Genomic DNA, 24,384 nt, shown 5'->3' on the forward strand with positions numbered 1-24,384 from the left:
TAGTCTTATAAATTGAGAGAACTTTGTTGATAAACATGGATTTTCGATAAGATATCACTAATGTTCTCTGAATATTTTTCAAGCCTTTATTATTATTCTGAAGATCTGCAAATTCAAATGTCGTTTCTCTGAACGCGGCAGGATTTTCAGGGAGAATTCAAAAGACCCCAGTTCAGATTTCAGTTAAGTCATCTGTATGTATTTTTTCAAGACTTCAGGTTGATCAATCATTATCCTGAAAATCTACATTCTCTGAATTCGTCTGTTAGATGAGATATTATGATATGAATTATTTGTTTCTGTTTTATCTTTTCAAGTCTTTAGTTGATTAGTAGTATCAAAAATTCAAATGGCTTCTCCCAGATATTATGCCAAGATGGTATGATGTTCCCATCTTCATTTCTATAACATAAATCTTTGCATCCCAAGTAACATTTGTGGGGGTTTTGTAGAGCATGATTCAGAGTTTTTTTTTGCTTTATTAGACTGGTTCATCTCTTAAAAACGAGGGGTGGGGACTTCAGACAGGAGCATGCTTGGCATACATAGTTGTACACACCAACTGCTCATTTGTTAATAACTTTTCACTCAGTTGCTGAAATTTGTCTGTCTTTAAAGTAATCGATAGATTAGGATCATAGTTTACTATAGATATGCAAAAAGTAGGTAAATCTTAACATTTGAATCAACAACAATGAATGTTTACACTTAAAGACCGAGATGTGCAGCGAGCATATCTCACTTAATTTTTACAACGCAAAAGCAATTACAGTTTCAGAGTTGGTTGGAAATGCTATCTAATATGAAACTTTAGTATGATAATTTATTAGCTAGAGGAAGATCTCATAAGAAGAGGATAGGTAATACTTTTAGAGTACGGCAGTATGAAAATTGAATAGAAGCTGAAAATGAGCGAAGGGCCATTAATGTGACAGTACAAAGTCAAACGCACACCTTTTGCCTAACCCGTACGATGTACGCGGAGATTTGAAGATTTGTCTTCAAATCTACAGGCAAAAAGTGTGCGCCCGCCTTTGCTCATTACTGTCTGCGGCTGTGGAATAGTTCTAGCGACTTTTCATCACTACCTAATACCCCGTTCACATTACAGCGTATATCACGTGATATACGCTGTCTTGCAATGAACACTCATACATCTAGTTTTCACTGGAAATCCTATGTATGAGTGCTCATTGCAAGACAGCCTATATTGCGTGATATAGGCGGTAATGTGAACGGGGTATAAAGCCCCACATTGCAAAAGCATTTCCAGTCGATGGTGTGTTATAATGCAATTCTCGCGTCACTTTTCAAAAGGTCCTGGGTAACAAATGTAAACAAATCGAGTTAGCGATACAAACTATTGCTCTTCTATCATTGTATGTGATACAAAAACATCCATCCAAATTTACTTTCATTTATTTAAGATAATCGTTGATCAAAAATTGTCGAATGTACAGTTTGAAATGATGGGTACATGATTGTTACTTCGGTCATTCGGGCTGCCTAACATGATTGGTGCTCATTTTCCAAAGGCGGGGCCAATCTAAAGTTAGGTACTATACTCTGAAATCTGTGAAAGGGAATCTAGTATCATGTAGAAAAAACGTCCAATTTAACACTCATTGATTATGTCATTGAGAAAATTCGTTCAATGTAACATGTCCGATGTACAACTCGATTTGTCAAAACGTCCTATGTGGTTTTGTCTATGTTGTAGCATGAAATTCAAAGTAAAATTGTGATTTTACCGTTTCTTATGAATTTTCAACGTTATTAATCACTGACTTCATTTAAAATAGTATTGCAAAATGTATTGTTTTTAAACAGTTACAATAATAATCTGTCGAACTTCAACTTCGATTTTCTCAAAATGGTGGATATGTTACATTGGTCTATTTGAAAAGTGACGCGAGAATTATTCTTTACCCAACTATTGTGTTGCTCTTCTCGTCATGACCAACGTGGTCATCTCAGAGAGAAAGCAGTAGGGTGGTTGTTGCGTGCTGTACCATCATCAGCATTGTTGACGGCTACTCCCGCCTTGAGTTGTTACGTTCAAAGTGCGAAGTTTGCGATTTTCAGAGTTGGTTGGAAATGCTATCTAATATGAAGCTTTAGTGTGATAAATTCTCTAGCTAATAAATTATCACACTAATGCTTCATATTAGAAAGCATTTCCAACCAACTCTGAAAATCGCAAACTTCGCGTATTAAGCAACATAAAAACACTTTGAAAATACAATTTTGTTACTAGAATTAAAATTTACTTTTTTTACGTATCTATAACAAGCTTAAACTCTATTCTATCTACTACTTCAAAAAGAACTATGTTTCGTCAACTGTGTGCAAAGTTATAAGCAAATGAGCAGTTCGTGACCAAAACTGTGTATGCCAAGCATGGACAGGAGTCCCCCTGATTACAGAGCTAATAGGAGGTGGAGGTGAGGTTTTAGAAGAGAACACCGAGGATACGGAGTTAGGGATAGGATGGCCATAATATCAGATTTTTAATATTTCAGAGTTGAGATTATTCCTTTAATGCTACCGATGTTACTGTTCTTTTGAATAATCGTGGTCATGTGGTCCATTTCCGTGTCCTTGTACGTGCTTTGCTTGGTTCGATATCTTCGTTCATCCACGTCCGAGTTAGTATTCGTTGCTGAGGTATAGTTTTGAGTTGTAAGTCTCTAGCCACCTCAGTCAGAAGCATTACTGAGACTCCCTGACTCCAGTGGTCTCAGGGTCGGCACGCTTACCGATTGCAAATACGCGGGCCAGGGGATGATCGCACGTGACACGCAGAAAAAAAACTCCAGAAGCGCTTTACTACTAAAGTTCAAATATTTATTTAACTTTCCTGATACTTGCCTCTTTTACTTCTTTAATTACTCCCTTCTTCTCCCGCTTTCTTACAATCTATTAGCGAATTTGTTTATTATTCAGTTCCAACCTGGATCAGGTATCAAGATCGGGTCTGCTTTGGTTGAGGTTCGCACTGACAAAAAGTTCGGTTTTGCACTGGTTCCCCCTGCTTGACGTAGTTAATGGGTGGTCTCTAAAAACAACTACACAGCAAAAAAATATTTTGATATCACATCAAAGTGGATGCACTTCAATCGTGTCGAAAATATGGTGTAATATTACTCGCCAAAATGGACAAAGTATCATTAATACAGTGCATGAACTGACATTACGCTGCTTTCACTGCATATATTTATTGTTATGGCATTAAAAATTACATGAAATTTTCGACATGATTGAAGTGCATCCTCTTGGGTGTAATATTAAAATTATTTTTTTGCTGTGTACGAGTAAGAAATCAAAAACAAGCTAAAATGCTATTTTTCGGATTTATGAAGCTATGAGATATTTTAATGATAATTCTTATTTACAAGATGCAAGAACAGAAGGTAAAGTGTGTGTATGACACATAAAACATGTCAATTTAGCTTTAAAAGGGTCACAATAGCGATTAACTGTAACGATGAGCGAGCAATCAGCGATCATAAAATCGCTAGTTGTGACCTTCTGAAAGCAAAATTGACAAATATTATATGTCATATACAAACTTTACCACCTCTTCTTGCATCTTACAAATAAAAATTATCATTATAGTATCCCATTGTTTCATAATACCGAAAAATAGCATTTTAGCTGCAATGAGCAATTGCAAGCCTGATCAAAAATATCTCCAAATGACAAAATGACAAGCGATAACGCTTTGTCAGATATGGAAAGCAATAATGATATAATCTTCTTCCTGTTATTCAAGACAAACAGCCCCTGAAACACAGCTCGCAAGGGGCGGTAAAAGGAAACGACCCTATTGATGGCAGGCTGCTCCACAAAGTAAAGCCGAAGATGATACACGTGTATTAATGGGAATTTTTTGTTATGTCTTTTCTCGATTCCGATCAAACTCTGTCCTCAACCATGTACCTATATTGCAACAAAGCAGGCAAGCAGCAAGCAATATATCATTATCCTTTTATCACTCCGATCGAGCTGTGTTGTAGAGAGAGTTTGTCGTGGTGTCGTAGCAAGAGTTTTGTCTGTATCGTTGGTCGCTTTATCTGCTTGGATTCGCTGACTTAGGTAATTTACTTAGGTAATGACTTAGTCCACGGTGGCTGACAAATATAACCAAATTTCTATCATGACGAGTTCCATTTGTAATTTAAAGTAAAGCATGCATGAGCATGAGATGAAGCATGAATGACCGCCCACGGTTGCTGCTCTGTTATTACCAGATCAGCTGCAATTACACAGAGAACCAACAGATGATGTTTGGGACTAACATTCATCTTCAATGTGTAAGAACTGGAGATCGTATATTTAGCAATACCAGCGCCGGCCGTGTCCGAATGCAGGTCAACTAGGGAATGGAAAGAAATGTGTTGATGTGGTACTCGTTGTGAAGGAAACCGAGAAATCCTCTGCGCTTCCACGAGAAATCACTGGGATGTTGGATGTGGGGAAAGGTTGCACGCACACGCAGGGATCGTTTTTGGTAGAGCGATTATAATACACAAACACACACACACACAGACGCGCGCGCGCACTCATCCAATTTCTATTTTTAGATCAGGACCAACACTGTGGTAAGTGATGCGATCGGTGTGTTAAAGAAGAATTTGTTTTCATTAAAATCTAGTGGGTATAGAATAAGGCAAAGTGAAAAATTGCAAGGAAGGGGACGGGCCTGGGATTGAACTCCCGGACCTTCTGCTCAGTAAGCAGAAACGGTAACCACTGTGCTACCGAGCCTCGCCTCTAGTTCCATTTGTAATTTAAAGTAAAACACTAACCAGTACCAGTTAGGGGCTGTTCATAAACTACGTTGACCGATTTTTAGAGCATTTAGACCCGCCTCCCCCCGCGTAAGCAATCGTCCATACAAATTTTTGGCAATTGGTATGGACCGTAGACACTCGCCAACCCCTCCCCCTAAATTGTGTACGTAGTTTATGAACATCCCCTTATGTGTGTGCCTGATTGGATTAAATACGCTTATTCTATCAGTTTTGTTTTCATTTTCTACTTCAATGCTACCGAGTACCTGTACAATGCGTGTACAATATCTAACATTGTTTCATTCATTGATGTATGTGATAAAACATGTACCCAATGAAGCATGTATCCACCGGCGTCGTCTATCGTTACCGCGCCTTACTGTGGTCAATACGGCAGCGGCTCATCGATGGCAGAGTTTAGGCTAGAAGAATTAGGTATAAACAATGCGTGGGGACAATTGGTGGAATCAGAAATTGTTCATTCCATAAACGACGTGATTTGTTACACACCATTCAAAAGTATGGTGGGAAAAATGTGGAGACATCGAATATGGTTTGTTTCTCAATGATCTTCCGGTTTGTCTATTTGCGACTAACTCGAAATTCTCGTTTTGCTGCTCACATTATTTTTCTGGCATTGTGCTTCCCGGTCTCAATTGTCATGTATTAGCATTTTATATATTATCTTATTGGATACGTAGGTAGTTGCTGGAATGCATGCAAAAGGAAAAGTGAAAGGATCCGTACAGTGGTTGTGGTAAAAAAAAAAACAAGTAAGGAGATCCAACTGCAATGGCAATCAGACATTGACCCAAATTTCGGGGTTCAATTGCTCGTTTCTGCGAAACAAAGATTTGAAAATGTGTAGAGCGTACCATTCATTCATATTGTACACATTCGTAAAAACACTTGTAAACTAGTCAAAACAAAACTAGTCAAGTTTGCGAACAGCAAACAAAGTACTGTGCAACATATTGATTGAAGGGGTGCTCCTCCGAAATGTTCGACTAAACAAGAGTAATGTAAACGGCGCGTATTTACACGCGGGAAACAAGCCCAACAGTTAGCGTTTTCATTATGATGATTCAGTAAACAGCATTCGGTTGGATATGACTATGGGCGTGCTTATTATCTCTCGACGTTGTAAAGGTTTGTCTGCTTCTTATATTTTGGGTGTAGCGAGATGTATTTTTTAGGAAGGAGAAAACTGCGCACGCGGTTTATGCAATTTTATCGTCACTTTTTGAGGTCATTCAGTAGAAGGGTTGCCAAAGTTCTGCTTTTTATTTGAATATTAGGTAAAACTGTCCAATAATAATTATTAAGCATTGATTCGTAGATTATGCTTCATGTACTTTTATGTCCATTATTTTAGGATTTTTAGTCAAGACGCTGGAGCTTAACTTAACATCTTCGTGAGCTGTTGTACAAATTTCCTATAAATTTTTGTTAGCATAATATTTTTTTGATTTTTTTTATTTAACCAGGAATATTGAAGTATGTTTTGTATCTAATAATTCGAATATTTTAAAAAAAAATTCATAAACATTATAGCATATGAATCAAAACCTGTCCACTGCATTCAAGATGTAAACCAAAAGTTTGAATCAATAATTAAGATTTTAAATTCCATCCCAGGTAACAATTTTAGTTTTATGAGGATCCTGTAGACCAAGATTTGGATTATTTAAATGCCTTAAAACCTCGATGGAGCTATTTTTTTTATTTTTCTGATTGTTTATTCTTGAAACATATTTTTTTGAAATCCACAGAAAGTTAACTAATTTTTAATATTAAATAATTCCTTTATTTTTGCTAAGACATTTGGCAACACGGAAACCTGCATATTCTCTATATTTGATAACAGGGTCAGTAATGAAATAAATTTTACACAGTTCCTTACTTTAATTTTTAATTTATTTTCCTCACTATAACATCAGTACCGGTTGAGACCTGAAACGACCATGTCTTTTGCATTGAATAAATCTACGGAGATGTTTGTCGAATAATACTTATTGAGCATTGATTTGTAGTTTTATATAATTATTTTGAGATTTTTAGTTAAGCCGCGAAGCTTAAGTAGGAAACATTGCGTCTCCGTCAGCTGTTGTACTTATTTGCTACAACTTTATGTTCACATATTTTTTTTTAATCAGTGTTCACTTGGCTGTCGACAACAGCAGGCCACTCTCGATGTGTGCTACGCGATCGTCTGTTTTCTCGGCAGCAACCATTGTGTGGTCCTCCTCATTGTTCTTCATCAGCAGTTCTTTCGGTCGATGCGTCGTCGACTTTGGAAAGCAACCGTTTCGTGATGAGTGTGTGAGTGCTGACCATGTTTTGCGTCCATTGTTGCAATGGACGCGCTCTGACCCTCGTTGGCGTACAACAATTTGCCATACAATGAAACTACTGGAAGCGGCTCCAGTTCTGATGGAGGAGGCTTTTTGGATAGCGGAAGATAAAGTGTTTATTGTGTTGTACCTTTTGACTATAGTTTTAAGATGTATTGTAAAGTGACCAAGAATCCTCGGCTCTGTAAAGTTAATTTGGTTGAGCCTTATCAAATAAATTAATAATAATTTTTTAATGATTTTTTTTTTCATTTAACTAGGAATATTGAAGTAAGTCTGTAGCCCGAACGCGGTGCTATGGATTTCGGCTCGGCACCGTGTGGCACGGTGCCAACGAACCTCTCGTAATTTCGTTTCGTACCGTTAAATTCGTTGTTCATGCTTGAACTATGAATTGAGTAATCAGTAAGTTGGTTGATGTCCAACATTTCTGTCCACTTTCAAGTCACCTGAACGCCAACTGTCAGATAAGAACTGAAGTTTTAGCACAGCGTAGCTGGATCGATTAATTAATTTAAATTCATTCAAAGTGTTTTTATGTTTCTTAATACGCGAAGTTTACGATTTTCAGAGTTGGTTGGAAATGCTATCTAACATGAAGCTTTAGTGTGATAATGTATTAGCTAAAGAATGGTCATCAGGAGAGGGTAGGTAGATAGTTCCGTTAGAGTACGGCAGTATGAAAATTGAATAGAAGTTGAAAATGAGCGAAGGGCCATTAATACGATACAAAGTCAAACGCACACCTTTTGCCTTTTCAAATCTCCGCGTACATTGTACGGGTTAGGCAAAAGGTGTGCGTTTGACTTTGTACTGTCGCATTAAAGGCCCTTCGCTCATTTTCAACTTCTTTTCAATTTTCATACTGGCGTACTCTAACGGAACTATCTACCTACCCTCTCCTAAAGACCATTCTCTAGCTAATAAATTATCACACTAAAGCTTCATGTTAGATAGCATTTCCAACCAACTCTAATTTAAATTATTGATGCTAGTTTAAAGGTTTCTGAATTCATGAGTTTTCAATGCTGCATGAATATTAACCCCTACCAGCCATGCCAGATATACCGATTTTTCAATATTTATATCGATTTTTGAACTTGCTACCGATACCGATAAAACGATTATTGCCTGCCCGCGCTGACTGTCAGAAGAAACTATTGTGAGAGACTTTATTTCTTAGAATATCTCAATTTCTTTTAGCTTGCTCAAAAAAAAACTTATATAAATATGTCTTATGCTTGATATTTTTTCGATGAATGTTTAGATTTCGTCACCTTTTTTGGCTACCCAGAAATCGATCAACAGCTGATGGTTCATTTAGGTAATTCCTGGGAATCGATAAACAAATAAGTCCATCAAAATGTTCATCATTTATCTTCCTGAAGTTTATTCAATATTCCCGTAGAAGTTTCTTCCAACTTTCCCCTGAAATTTTCATCCCCCATTCCCCGTAAGTTGTTTTGTCAGATTCTTGCCAGAAAGCTATTTCGACTTAACTTCTTCTGGCTTCGCTAGAAAGGTTCTTCCGTATTCTCCCTCCAGTTTGTTTTTCAACTTCCCTGGGTCTTCAGGGATGCTTCCAGAGTGTTATTGCAGTTCAATTAGCTTCAAGAAAATTGCAGGAGCTTTTAAGAAGATTTGAAACTTCAGAAAAGTCTAGGGTTTATGGTAAGTTTAAAGATCTGTAAGGGAAGTTCAAATAACTTCAAAACAGATTTATTAAATTCTGTTAGGGGGCGACTCCGGCGTAGTGGTTAACATCCATACCTCTCACGTCAAAGTCACGAGTTCAAATCTCACCCCCGGACAAGTCACAAATGACCCAAGAGCGTTAAAGTGACTATAATAAAAAAAAAAAACTGTTAAAATTCGAGATCCCGGGAATTTCAAGAAAGTTCAGAGGACTCCGATGAAGCTAAGGAAACATCATACATAGTTTGGAAACTTAACAAGTCCAAAGAACTTTAGGGAAATTTAATAGTTTTTGGGACAGCTCCATTTGTATCAGGAGAATTAAGAAAGCTTTAAGGAAGCTATGACCACATCAGAACAGATCAAATAAAATCTTCAACAAAGTTCCAAGAGGTCATGACAATTTTGGAAACAACATGATCATTAGAAAATTGTGAGATAACTTCAGAAGTTCTGTAATCTTCCAGAAAGTCCAGAGACCTTCAACGCAGCTTATAGATTTTCTGGTAGTTTCATTATAAACAGAGAAGTTTCAACTACTTCGAGGATGAACACTTCAGGTTCTTCAGGGATTTTTTATGAGTATCAAAAAAATCGTTGGATCTTGAGAACCCGTAAAGAACTTCATGGAATGTTGTGCTAACATCTTCAAGAGATTTTTACCCAACTGAAGTTTATTTTGACTTTTCCGTAAGCCCTCTGGCTTTTGACTACCTCCAGAAGTTTCTTGTAATCTACTTTAGGAAGTTTCTTCCTGCGTCTTCAGGAAGTTTTTTCCTTCATCCCCAGGAAGTTCAATTAAACTTCTACTGAATGTTTCAACATAATTCTTCCAGATGACGTGTTCATCTAGATAAAATTGATAAATAGCAGATTTTTGTCGATGGACCCAATCTTAGATCCATAGGCCAAAATTAGACCCAATTCCTCTATATGTATAATTTATGGAACGTGCCTATATTTTTTAGTGCGCAAAATCGATTTCTATGGATCAACTTTGTTACTTTACGGTTCATTGTTGAAAGTTTTATGGTTTATTTGCAATATGTTTATGGGTAATCCGTGCAATTTCAATGCTCATTCTTTAGAAATACAGGTATAACTTGACATAACGTAACTGTCACTTTTGACTTCCACCGTCAATATGCCGCTAATAACAATTGAATCATACTAATAAGTATTTCCAGTTGCTTTTATTACTTTGCTTGTTTGAATGACCGTTTACGAAAAATCAGCGATGGAAATCAAAAGTGATAGTTACGTTACATCGAGATATACCTGTATAGCGGTGCATTTTTACAATTGTGTTGCTAAATTTTACATAAAATATGGATCATATTGATATTTTTTATGGAGCATTTTCCGGTGTTGTATGGATCATTTTGATATTTTTTAAGGGCTGCCATAAGGAACCATGTAGTATTATTTTTATTTTTGTGATTGTATATTTATTAATCGAACATTTTTGCAATCCGCTGAAAGTTTATTAATGTTCAAAATCAAAAAAATCCCAATGTTCTATCCTCATTTTTGATAAGAAATTTGGCAACACGGAAACCTGCATATCCTCTTTATTTGATAACAAGTTGCATTCAATTAAACAAGTTTTAAAGTCCCTTACTTTCCTTTGCAATTTACTTTCCTCGCTATAACTTCAATACCGGTTGAGAACCGAAGTGGTGTACTTTTACGACAATGTCTTGTATTGAATAAATCTCCGGAGACGAACAAGCCTCCGGCTGAAATCCTCCTAAATAAACATAGAAGAAGTAGAAGAAGAAGAAGAAGAAGAAGAAGAAGAAGAAGCAATGCATCTGTAAATATGTTTCTAACAATCTAAAATAGTAACGAATATACCGTCTAGTGCCAATGGGTAATTCCACTTCTCAAGGATCAATCAATCAATATTTCAAGTTGTTTTCCTGTGAAAACAACTGAACGAAAGTCTTAAAGTTCACAGCTTCGCTTCGGAAAAAAAATGTGCAGAAAAAACTCACGATCGAATATTTGCCGAAAGTTGTGTGTTACAGCAGAAGATGTTTATGCGATGATTGTACAATTTCAATTCAACCTCGCATGGATCAGAGCGCTCAGCAGTGACTGTGCTGTTGTGCAGTGACGATAACGCCGCCGCCGCCGACGACGACGATCGGTGGTAGAAGCTGTATGTGATGCATACGTTCATATTTTGGGGCTGTACGAAGGCGACGCTTCTTTTGCTCTGGTCTGGACAATTATTGGTCGCGAGTGATCGCCCCACGAGGGACCTCAGCTAGCAGTCTGCAATTCACCTCCAGTCATCGATTGCACTTGTAACTGTAAACACATTGAGTCGACTCGGCGGTGGCGCTCAGGATAAAAATAATCGCGACACGGTTGTGTAAATCAGGTTGATTCGGCAAGACGACGCACGTGCGCGTGGTGAATTACATTAATTTTTGTTTTTAGAAAAAAAAAGTTTTGAGTGCTGCGATGTTCAAAATGGTAATTATCACCCGGATAAAGATGGGATTACAAGAGCAAAAGCAAGTGATCATGGAGAGAAATCGAGGGATGATCCAGTGTGGAAAGTTGCATGAAATGTAAATGATTGAGTTTTTGATGTGTTGATATCTCGGATCCAATGAGATTGGTGAGTCTCAGCAATAGAGACTGGACATTAATCTAGCTTGTAGATGCTCAGTTTCTGTTCGTACCGAGAAATCAGATGACTTCGTTCAGTGTTTATATCGCACTAATATTCCTGTGAAACAGGTCCAGGAAAGATGAAGTGAGGAAGAGTTTTTAAGGAAATGTTGAACACCACAAGTAGGAAGATGAAGCTGGCATCCTGATTGTTGTTTCAAAATTTTGATTTTCTTCCTTTCCTGAAAGTGCCTACAGCAAATCATTTATGAGAAATCAGTGTACAAAATGTTAATGTAATATAGCCGATATTTTAGGGGTTACTTCAAGTTACTTATTGCAAAACATTTTAAAACGATTAAACAGGATTTTTTTTTCAAATAGGGTAAATAATGGGCTTGGCAATACCTTTCCCAATTATCGTTAGGAGGGTGAATAATGTCTGTGAGGGTTCAATTTTGGCCATGCGAAACTCTTAAACACGATGTACCCTCATGCAAAAAATTAAGAAATAGGCGCTCAATGACTTAATTTACCCCCTTGACGATAATAAGCAATGGTTTTGCCGAAGCCGTCATTTAGCCAAAATTTCTCTACATCTTCGATTAAGATTATGCCAGTCTGTTAACTATAATTAAAAAGTAAATGTATAGAGCTCACTAACCATAGGATCCGTGCTATTTTCAATCACGTCAACAGATTGGCAAAAGCAAATGAAAATACTTTCCTAAGACACCATTACCTAAAACTAATGGTTTAGTTTGGTGAAAACATTGTTTTTCCGGTTCGTTAATCCGGCTATCGGACCATGCATTGAGCAATGTTTTGGCTGCAGTGACCAAAATTTGTCTCCCTACGGGACCATACATACTTAAATGGTGTACCTCATTTTTGGTTAATTTTTGAGCCCATTCATAGCGAATTTGACTGTAATTAATACACGGTCAATCAAAGTTCTACGGCCCCCTTAAATAGAACATCATTTATGCATGGTCCCTTAGTGACAAAACAAGCGATTACACTGAATTTTGGTCATGCATCAGAACCTTGGCGCCTTCTCTTGTTTGCACATTCCAGTTCCTCGGACAAAATCTAAAGCGAGTCTCATGCCCATCAACAAGAAGAGGTTTCTTGTTTCAAATCTCAGTTACCCAGAGAAGATCAAAACGAGTTCAATAACCGCATACAAAGAGAGCACAGTGCACAGCGTACCAATTGCAGATGTCGTCTAGCAGCAATGCAATAGGGGAAATGGATGTAATGTCGGCCTTAATGCCTCTAATTTGGGCCCATATATAAATTCAGCAATCGACTAAATTTTCAATAGCTACCAAAAACATCCATGAGTACCGTCCCAATGACGCGTTCATCTAGATACAATTTATTAATAGCGATGTGCCCAATCCTAGATCCATAGGCCAACATTAGAGCCATTTCCCCTACTTATTTATATGTAGAATAGTAAAATAGGTCGGGTTTTGCAAATCATGATCAATTCAGCTCGTCCAGGCAAATTAACACCATCATCATCAGGTAGCGTACATTATTATGGTGGTGTTAGTTAGCGTCGACGAGATAAGTGTTTCCGCAAATTGACTTTTGAATGTTTATTAACAAAAGCAGATACGGCTATTTGCAAATTCACCCTTGAATTATTTAATTCACGTCATTGATATTCACAACAAATCAATGCTACTTATACCCCGTTCACATTACAGCCTATATCACGTAATATAGACTGTCTTGCAATGAGCACTCATACATATGATTTCCAGTGAAAACTAGATGAATAAGTGCTCATTGCAAGACAGCGTATATCACGTGATATACGCTGTAATGTGAACAGGGTATTAGACTTGTCCAGATTACTGAGATCCTTCAGGTTTTAATATTGCACGTTTCGCATCTCATTAGACTCCTGCGTTAAAAATAAGTACACAGTAATATTTTGCAGTGGTTTTAAAATTTGAATATTGAACTTCTTAAAGGTTTCTAGAGCTCGAATTCATTAGTGTAGTTTTCCAATACTGTTCTAAAGCTACTTCTTCTTCTTATGGTTTCGTCATCACTGCAAATTCACACTGGCTCTCAACTTATAACTATAGCACAGACAAACAGACATAACACATTGAATATTTCTCACTGTAAAACATCGTCGCTAAAACATTACCGCCATCTGTTGAGTACACTGTGGTGGGTAGTACGCTGAACAGATGGCGGTAGTGTGCAAACGTCAAACACAAGGGCATTGACTATGCGCGCCACAGGTGGCGGTACTACCGACTATGATACCTTTAAATTGACCGTTAAATGCTTGTTCGATGAACAACTTGCGAGTGTTATGTCTGTTTGTCTGTGACTATAGTGTTCTTTGAGCACTTCCACAGTTGATAATGGATCACATCATTCGAGCAGTTTTAAATGACGTTTCCTACCACTAGAACTTTGTCGCGGAATTTTTTTTAAATATTTTATCCTATAGAACTTGGAGAAAATAGGGTCTTATTCAAGTTCCGCTTGACCAATCTGGAGTTCATTGCTTAATTTTCTTGGGAGCATTCTAAGCCTATATCATTTTTGAATGAGTATATATTGTATGGCAAGTAGAATCATACTCTATGCCCAGAAGAGTCGAGAAATTTTAGAACCCGAAAAATTCCTAGACCGGACCGGGAATCGAATCCAGCCGCCTAGTAGTAGAATTACGTTTTATTTTCCATTGATTATGATTTTACATAGTTCGTACATTCCAATTGATTAGCCTGAAGGGCTTTTTATCTTTGTTTAATTTTTTATTCTAATTTACGTGTTTACGTTTATGAACTAGTTTACAGGACCCTTTGGGATGCGTTTGCTTAATTTTAGCTTAATTTTACCTAATTAGCAAGGCGTATGATCTGGTGATTTGATCTCAAACAGGCGTCTCTGATCCTTTCGAGGATGAGCGTACTCCGCTCTTCAAGCGTCTGAAGACCATCAAGCCGCTGGATCTCAGAATTTCGAGTCTGCGAGGGACTGTTGAGGATCATCCTAAGGATCTTGTTCTTGATCCTTTGAAGTTTTAGGTGATGGCACTTAGCACAGCTCTCCCAGATTTGCAGGGAGAATGATTTGCTTGTGGACGGCAAGTTTGTTTTGAGCTTGAGCTTGATTGACCGCCCACGGTTGCTACTCTTAAGAGATGAACTAGCCTCAGGCTAAAAATCTCTAAAATAAAGATTTAAAAAAAAAAAAAAAAAAAGGTTGCTACTCTGTTACTGCCAGATCAGCTGTTATTACACAAAGAACCAATAGACGATGCTTGGGACTAGCAATCATCCTCAATGTGTAAAAACTGGTGATCTTAAATTAGGCAATACCAGCGCCGGCCGCGCCCGAACACAGGTCAAGAAAGGAATGTGAAGGATTGTGTTGACATGACACTCGCTTTGATGGAAGCCGAGAACACCTCTGCACTTCCACGAGGAATCACTGGGATGTTGGATAAGAGGGTTGGGTTTGCAGCAGGATTCGTTTTGGTAAACGATAAGCTGAATTGATGTCCTAACGATCATATAACGCGAAGGAGCTTGGGACTAAACCCACGGTCTTCTGCTCAGTAAGCAAAAACGTTTGCCACTAGGCAGACGAGCACCTTTTTAATCATCGAGTTGCTGTTATTACCATGTAGTCATATTAACAAATAAAACGATTGACGAATCTTGAATGTGGATGGGCCTGAGATTAGACTCATGATGTTTTGCTCAGTAAGCAAAAACGGTTGCTCTAAGGCCACCAAGCCCCTCATATCACATAATACCGTTGTGTATCCATTCAAACCCGGAACCAACGACAACAACGAGTTTCGCAAAACACAAGCGATTTTACCATAAATCTCTTTGATATATAAGGACCTGGGACAGCGTGTTTCTGCTCAGTAAGCAGGCCACTGTAACCGACGATCTTTCAAATCCGAAAACTAAAAACTAAGAAAAAGTACTTAGGCCCTCATTAAGTTCCACTTTCACGCGACGTTCAATGACAGGGTCCTATCCAGGATTACATCTGAAAAATCCAAATCTGGCCAACGCCCACCTAAACCTGTTCTAATCCACCTGAAATGACTAACGAATGGAAGACTTTGACTACCCAGCCATGCAATAGTCTCATTCCGTGCCTTATGGCAACTTGATGATTCTATTGCGCTCATCTTTTGGCACCACCCAGGGGAGACTTGGTCCTGTACCCAATGCTTAACTTATCTCCATTCTACTCAGCTACTCGCAATTTCTTGTGATATAGTGGGCGGAATATTATTATATGAGACAATTCAATGCAGACGTCTTTCCAAATTTGGCAGATCGACAGGTAATTGGTGAGTTACCACGATAGTTGCTATTCAACAACTCGACAACGTCCCATCGTCAACGCCTGCTATGAGAATTTCCCATTGCATACGTCAACGAAATGACGTCATCGAGCTATCGATCAACTACCCTGGTTATCGCCTGGTACCTTATAGCACGATGCTAGGAGGCGAACCGGAAGAATCGATGAGCTACCTCTCCCCCCTTGTGGACGGCAAGTTTGTTTTTAAGAGAAAGAGTGGACTTTCTGTTGATAAGTGGGTAGAGCGACTTAATCAAGATGTTGCACTTGATTGATGTTTTGTCCACATGGGAACGGAACAGCAACTTGCTATCAAAGATGAGACCAAGGTAGACGACTACATTCGACCATTCAATGGAAGTGTTATCAAGGAGAGCTTTCAAGTTTCCAGGCGGGACAAGCCGAGGTGAATTGGAGTGCGGAAATAGTATGGTCTGTGTTTTAGCTATATTGAAACAAATCTTCCAGCTTTTCAAATAACCGAACATAACATCAGGTCTGGTAGGAGTTTTCTCGTAAGAGCACGGATCATTTGACCTTTATAGATAATGGCAGTGTCAGCCGTAAACATTGACAAAATACCACCACCTGGAAGGGGAGGAACATCTGACGTGAAGATGCTGATGAGGATAGGACCAAAAAAGCTACACTGGGGAACCCCAGCACCAACGTTGAACGTATCAAAGGGTGAATTGTTCAAGAAGACCTGGAAAGATCTGCCTCACAAGGAAGATCGGGAAGTTGTATCGATGAAGACACGAGGCCATTATGCCAGACATTGTCGAACACCTTCTCAACATCCCACAATGCCATGGTAGATGTCTTGGAAACGGACTTGTTCCACTTGATAATGTTAGTAACCCGTACGAGTTGGTGGATGGTGGAGTGGCCTTTCCTAAGCCCGGATTGCTGAGTATAAACTTTTCGAATAGCTTCGAGATAGAGGACTAGAGGCTGATGGGGCTATAGTTTTTGGCATTGGCAGTGTATTTGCCAGGCTTGTGGATTGGAATGACTTTGGCTGCTTTACAGCTACGCTTGTACTGACTACAGTTAATGGAGCTCTACTGCTTTTCGGGCGTGTGTGAAAAACTTACGTGCATTTATTTTTTGAACAGAAGTCTAAAGTTGGCGTTGGGGGAGGGGTTTGCGAGAAAAACTTACAGCTCTAGGAAGCTCCATGTACGGCATATTTAAAAATAAATTCATGATCAAGATATTGTTTTTTATATCCAGAATTTAGAATAAGTTTGTCTCAGAATTGTTTAGATTTATAATACACGGGGAGCTGAAAAAACTTCCAAGTATACGAACGAAATTTCTAGACCCTTAACTTGTGCACGGAATATTGAAAACAAATCGGTGTCTAAATTACATTGATAAGTTCACGTTTTCTTTAGAATATTATCAAAAATTTCCTTAAAATCATTCAAACATTTACTCAGAGCGCATTTCAAAATTCGGCTAAAATATTCTTGAGGTTTTACCTAGAAAACTCCATTATTAACTTGTTATTTTTAATAGTTCACCCAAGAATATGCTAAAGGTAATCTCTTTAAAATTTCTTTACAATATTTCTCAAAATATTCACGGTATACCCTTCAAAATAATCCTAGAATTTTCTTGAGAATATCATTGAAATCTTCTCAGAATTCCAGAGAATTCCTTTAGAACTATATGCAGAGATATCGGAATATTTTTCGGAATGGATCGCATCATTTGAACAGTTCAAAATGACGTTTCTTACTACTCAAACTTTGCCGTGGAACAATATTCAGCCACTCCATAGCAAAACGATATAGTGGTTCTCAGAATTTCGTAAAAATTGGCAGTTTTGCTTCTTAACGCAGAATATTTACCGTATTTTTTATTTTGTCATTAGGGTGACCATTTTGACATGGAAATTTGTTTTTTTTTATGGTTTTCATGGTTTGTAGACAGAAGGCGTAATATGTTTTATAATTTTCTTTGAGATCCTAGACAACCGCCCATGAAATCAAAAAAGCCCATGTTCGTCACTGACTGCATTATCACTGATAAATGACATGGCATCCTTTAAAGATCATTTTCATTTCATGATAGTGGCAAAAGCTGTTTTGTCAATATCGTCGTGAACGCTCGTGATTACCCGCTGCCTTAGATGCAAGATCTTGAGAGTTTCCCGAGCTCTGCAACTGTTCCGAAAATAGCACATAATTTGTCAAACTAGCAATGCTTCACTCTTTGAATAAATCGTGCTCAAAGTTTTCGGAGTTATTCCATTGGTGTGAAGCAATGCATTAGAACTGAGCTAATCTGAAGCTATGAATACGAACTTATTATAATGAAACAGAGAAGGGTTAGTAATTTCCAATTAATTCCACTACCTTATTTGCTTATCCTTGACAGATACGTGTATTTCGTCTACAATGTGCAGACTTCTTCAGTATCTTGTACTTATACTCGAGTACAAGACACTGTAGAAGACAGCACATTGTAGACTGTCAAGGAGAAGCAAATAAGGTAGTGAAATTAAATGTAAATTACAAATCCTTATTTTTTTTTTTTACTTTATACTGTTATTCCACTATAGACAGCGGTGCCGGTGATGTAGTGGTAAGCGTGATTGCTCCTCACCCAAAAAGGCCTGGGTTCAATCCCAGTCGGCACCGCCGGGATTTTCTGAGGCTTAAAATTTCTGACCATGCTGATGGGTTCGATTCCCGGTCCGGCTTAGGAATTGAAAAATTTCTCGACTTCCCGGGGCATACAGTATATAATTGACACACAATTATACTACTTACTCAATAAAAACAATTTTAGGGGTCACTCAAAACCAGTATAAAACGTGAGCCATCAGAGGCAGAGGGTATGTTTCTTAATATAGGTTGCTTTAAATTAATTGTTTTACAACTTTGTTTGAAAAGCCTTTCTAAAATATTTTGAAAGTTGATATTTAGATCTCACTTACCATAGGGACCATCCTAATCTATTTAAAATCAAAAGATTGGCTACAATAAAAAATAACCTTCACGAAGACACTGTTGACCTAAAACCAATGAATTTAGCATCAGGCCTGAACATACTCATTACAGCTAAAATACTACGTTTTGAAATTTTGAAACTATGAGATATTATAATAAAAATTTGTATATGTAAGATGCAAGTAGAGGAGGTGAGTGTGTATGACACATAAAATCTGTCAATTCCGCTTCCAGAGTGTCACAATTAGCGATTAGCTATAACGAATAGTATTCACCCATGACGATTACTCATTACAGCTAAAATAGCTAATTGGGACACTCTGAAAGCAAAATTAGCTGGTTTTTTGTAGCTTACATAAACTTTACCACCACTTCTTGCATCTTACATATAAAAACTATTATTTTAATATCTCATAGTTTCATAATTTCAAAAAGTAGTATTTTAGAGCTGTAATGATTTTTTTTGTTTTTTTTTGTTTATTAAGGACATTTTACATCTCCGCCTGTTTGGCACACTTAAGTATTTCCCGTTAACTTCGTGAGGAAGTTACAAGAAACACCCGGGAGAATTTGAAAGAATCTTCCGATCGAAGGAACCCGGAAGTCAAAAGAAACTTCACTATTTTCAGAAGAAGGAAAGTGACCATTTAAAATTATATGTAGACCACCCCCCCCCCCCCTCCCGCTTTAGGTCACGTCTTCTTTCGGAAGGGAAGTTACACCGTTGGTCCCGGCCCATGTGGGTTTGAATGGGTGCGATATCCTACGCTGGTCAGCTGCCTTCCTGCATATTCGATTGCCGTCAATGGATGGCAATCGATGTCCGTCGGTGATTGGCACTAGATTTCGGAACAGAGACCGACGTTAAATAAAGGAAAGAATGTTCCGCTAGCCTGCACACGCGCCATAAACAGTTCACAATCCAATGGTAACAGAAAAATTCAATGCCAATTCGCAAAAAATACTGAAAGAAAGCCTCCTCAATAGTCGGAGTTGGTGTAATTATCTGTGCACCACCGATTTATTACATACGCTGACCACTCCGAGCGATCTTGCAATAAAACACTTTATTAGACATCAGTCAACCAAAACTTGTCTATACACGAACCGCTCGTAGACGAATGGGCACTTTGGCTTACCCGGCACTTTGATTGTATACACAGGAATCCCCCGAAGAGTGCGGAGGGTAATTTGAATTTCTTACCGCTGTGTTTAGATTGTTTCCCAACCAATCGGGATGTTTTTTTTCTCATGTCATGTTTCAATCCTAAACTATTTCACCTTTGAAAATTCAGTACAGTCGATAAAAACTAACTAAGTAATTTGAAATCCAACCGCACTGTTCGGGGGATTCCTGTTGCATTTTGTACATATACAGCCATGTGCACAACGCACTGTATCTGGACATTTATTATAATCGATCATTTTTTTCGGCAACTATAATTATGCGCTGAACTTCTTTTGAAGGTGAGCACACCGAAATATGAGTAGAGTAGTATTTCGTTACTTCGTTAGTGTTATTGTTTGGCAGCATTCACTGTAGACCCTTGCGCATGCTTCGGCTGGCCACGACGTAACCACATGAACTTTCTCAATATGGACAATATGCGTTGACCCAGATAGAGCGTTCTTGAAGAAGGTTTAGGTGGCACGAGTTGGCAAATTTCGCTTGCCGAAATTATATTAATTTGTTGGGTAGTGTCCTTCCCAACTAACAATTTTAGCTGCAGATTAGCTTATACAGCCAAAAATTGGCTTATACAGCTAATTTTTGCCTGTATAAGCTAGTCTGCAGCTAAAATTGTTTGTTGGGTTTATTCATTCATGAGCTAAGTTTAAGACTCTTGAACATAAGTTCCATTTATCTAGAATGGTAAGTTTATTGACATTACGGCCTAGTTGGTTACTTCCCTCCCGATGGACATGGAGGTTGACGGTACTGAAGCAAAGGGTTATGTTTAATTTCTTTATATTTGCAACGACGATATCACCTTCTTAATGCTTCAGTATGCCTCAAACGATTAATTCTTAGTTGTTCATAGAACTTCCTTCTTGAAACCGGTGCTTCATGCAGACTGAGTAATTCTGATTATAGTATCAGATTAGTTGTGTATACAGAGGAACTGGTAGGGCTTATTAGAAACTTCTCACCAATAAAGTAATGATCTTCTAGTAAATTTTGCATCTCATTTTATTTTATTTTAGCCTATTATTTTTGTTACAGTCAATTGGCATTAGCATACGATACAAAAGATTTAATATTACTTGCTCGTTTTTGCGTAAAATAATCAATATTTATTTTACTTGTTATTACCATTAAATGTTTTTGATAGATTTCCCAGTTTGGTTATAACGCATGTCCACAGGCCTAATAGAAAAATAGGCAGGCAGAAAAAGTGTATCATGAAGAATGGTTGCATGCACTTGCTATAGATGAGTGATTTTCGGAGTTTTGATTTCGTTAGATGTTGTAGTGGAGATTTGTGTTGTTGGATACGGAAGGAGATTGGAGCCTGTCAGTTTCGCTTTCAGAATTTCGCAATCAGCGGTTTTATAATTCGTGAGCGCTCGCGATTCGTAGAATCGTTGACTGTGACTGCAAGTGGATTTGACAGGTTTTGTGTGTCGGGCGCTTGCCTTTTGGCCTCTTCTTGTGTCTAACATGTGCAGAGTATCATTATAGGTCTAATGGTTTTGAGATTCCTGGGCGCGTGAAATACATTTGTGAGAATATGTTTTTATTGATAGTTTTGTTTGTAGTTTATATTTTATTTCTTTCATGTAATTATCGTAAATAAAAGTTATTCAATAATAGCAAATTCATCCATGTATTCAATAATAAATTTAAGAATGACTATAATTTGGATACCTAACAATTGAACAGAATCACTAGCAAGAATAGGTTGCGGAGTGTTCACCTTCGAAAATACCGATACGTTTTTCAGGGTTGTAGTTTTGGTTTTCATCAGTGGTCCGGCTCTGGTTGTGAACGATTTAGGCAGTATTTTTATGTAACTATTTTGCTTTTAGCACCAGTTTGCTTCTACGAATCCTAAAAAGACATTACATTTGAGGCGGATTCTGGTACGGAATTACAGGCTGCTATTTTGAGCAACTTATCGTCATAACATTAAAAATTACATTTAGGTATTAGTCAACAAATTTGCATAGTAAGTTAGATATGTTATGGTATGAACTTTTGCAACGTTTTTTATTTGTTTTTTTTTTAGTTAATTATTCTTGAACGCAGTTAAAACTAGGAGATGAGGAAGAAATATAATCATTTTGTGCAAACACACATAAAACACACACATACACACGCACATACACACGCACACACACAAACACATCATGACATTGGACAAGAAAACATCCAGACATTAAAACTGACGTACGAATGAGAAGAAGACATAGACAAAGACAGACCAGCGATTACCGAACCATAAAGATTTTCAAGAAGATTATGATTAATCAAGATCGTGAATCCGGTGTTTAATTGGTTATCATAGACTAATCCGTCCGGCATCGTAGACACTTGAAAATTTTTCTCATCAACCCCGATCATTGCAATCCTACGGGGAGAAAAAAAAATAACGGTTACTTTTTTCAGATTGATGATATTCGGAAATCAGGAAATAGATTTTGCTCTACCACGTAATTTTAAGTAATATCCTCGTAATAAAAGATAAACATGCTTAAATGGTAAGCTTTTATCGTCACGATCCAGTCACGTTGCGAATAGTGAAAACTCACTGCTTGATTGGACATGATTATGCAAATTAGACGCTGTTTGTTTAAAGTGATCAATCATTCAGCGGGCTTGAGAACTTCAGCTTTAACTCAAACATTCCACTCTTATCATTGCAGAAGGCAAAACCGAAGAATAAGGTCGTCATTCGACCTCCGGCCAAACCGTTCATCAGTGGACACCTGTGGAAGCCACCGACGATTCTGAACAGAATGCCAGAACCGGAGGGTGTCAAGCATATGCTTGAGATGGACAAAGATCTGCCACCGAAGATCTTAGAGGTAGCTTGCAAGCAGGGTGAAGATCCGGAGAAGACATGCCAGAAGGTTCAGGAGCTGAGGGATATGATTTACGGTTAGTTGAAGTTGAATTGTTGTGTCGGGAAATGAAACACGGTGAATCATAATGATACTTTTTATTATTACAGAACGAGGAGGCTGTCAACCCCACCGGATGGATGATGATTACCTGATAAGATTCCTAAGAGCTCGCTTCTGGAAGGTGGAGAACGCTTACAAACTGGTATGATCTTTCTACCAAATTCCTAAATTAGTTCAATCCTATAAACCTGATTGATTGCAGATGTGCCGATACTATCAATTCCGGGATAGCAACGTAGAGCTTTACGAGAACGTTAATCCCATGACGCTTCGGTCACTCGGGGACGACAATATTATGTCGATCTCACCCTACCGCAACCAGGAGGGTAGGCGTGTGCTGTTTTTCAAATTTGGCAACTGGCGACCATCAAAGGTTCCGGTGAATGATCTCTTCAAAGCGACACTTCTAATGTTGGAAGTAGGCTCTCTAGAACCGGTGTCCCAGGTTGTTGGTGGAGTTGGCATCATGGACATGGAAGGTTTCTCACTGAACCACGCATGGCACATGAGTCCATCGGTGGCACAGAAGATCATCGCTCTACTGGTGGTAAGCATCTACGAAGCTGTGGAAAGGCACCACCAATTATTTTATTAATTAATTAAAACTCCAGACTTGTATGCCAGTTCGGACTACGGAGATCCATATCGTAAACCAGGGTTGGGTATTCGATACCGCTTTTCAGGTGTTAAAACCTATGCTGAATGATCGAATGCGGGAACAGCTTTTCTTCCACGGTACGGATCGGGCGTCGCTGCACAAACACATCGATCCGGAGTTCCTTCCGGAACGATACGGTGGTACGAAACCGGAGTATTCGTACACCTATTGGTTAGATCACCTATGTGGGATTGAGAAGGTGGTTCACGAGTTGGAACAGCTGGGGTATGTGGCTGATCCAGCCAGCGAGGAATAACCAAAGCACACGTTTAAACGTGGTGACGTGTCTGTGATCTATCAATATGCGACTGCTACACGATTTGCGATTTGAGTAAATAGTTTTATTGATGGGGTTTCCTGTTCTTAGGGTATAGAATGAAGGTAGCGTCACTTTGGACGAATTTTGTGCCTTTTTACAGTGGGAGCTAGCATTCCACTGCAATAGATTTTGTACAAATATACACGAAATAATAAATTTACGTAAAATCGAAGGGCTGGCTGTCTATTAAAAAAAGCTATCACAGCACTATCTATCCGTCAATAAATGTATATGTTTATTGGATTAGTTGTCAATTTAAATGATTTCTGCATAATCGATTCGAACAACTATGATATTTATGCTCGACTTTCTAATTCCACTTAGAATGCAGACACAAAAAACCAGTTGATTTATTTGACATAAGAAGTATGTAGCTTTGATGAAGACCGCAACCCAGAGATGTCATGGTAAATTTGGCACTTGATTTACCCCCCTTGCAAGAAATAAAGATAAGTATTTTTTTTCAATAACTGGTTAC

General features: G+C 38.1%; 1 protein-coding gene across 2 annotated transcripts in view; it reads left to right on the plus strand.

Annotated features, from left to right (window-relative positions):
* The window catches only part of LOC135703304 (clavesin-1), a 49,405-nt gene extending 25,368 nt beyond the window's left edge, over nucleotides 1-24,037 (plus strand). The window contains exons 1-5 of one of the 2 annotated variants that reach the window (XM_065224486.1): nucleotides 11,303-11,329; nucleotides 22,669-22,903; nucleotides 22,977-23,071; nucleotides 23,132-23,476; nucleotides 23,541-24,037. In XM_065224486.1, coding sequence (XP_065080558.1) covers nucleotides 11,318-11,329; nucleotides 22,669-22,903; nucleotides 22,977-23,071; nucleotides 23,132-23,476; nucleotides 23,541-23,843 — 990 coding nt within the window. In that variant the 5' untranslated portion in view covers nucleotides 11,303-11,317 and the 3' untranslated portion in view covers nucleotides 23,844-24,037. Of the gene's footprint in view, nucleotides 1-11,302; nucleotides 11,330-22,668; nucleotides 22,904-22,976; nucleotides 23,072-23,131; nucleotides 23,477-23,540 lie in introns of those variants that run through there. The other variant, XM_065224487.1, reaches the window with a different exon arrangement.
* Nucleotides 24,038-24,384: the final 347 nt, after the last annotated feature.

Source organism: Ochlerotatus camptorhynchus, unplaced genomic scaffold (assembly GCF_037179485.1).
Source record: "Ochlerotatus camptorhynchus isolate MF236.1 unplaced genomic scaffold, CSIRO-AGI_Acam_v1.1 ptg000211l, whole genome shotgun sequence".
Classification (NCBI taxonomy): domain Eukaryota; kingdom Metazoa; phylum Arthropoda; class Insecta; order Diptera; family Culicidae; genus Ochlerotatus; species Ochlerotatus camptorhynchus.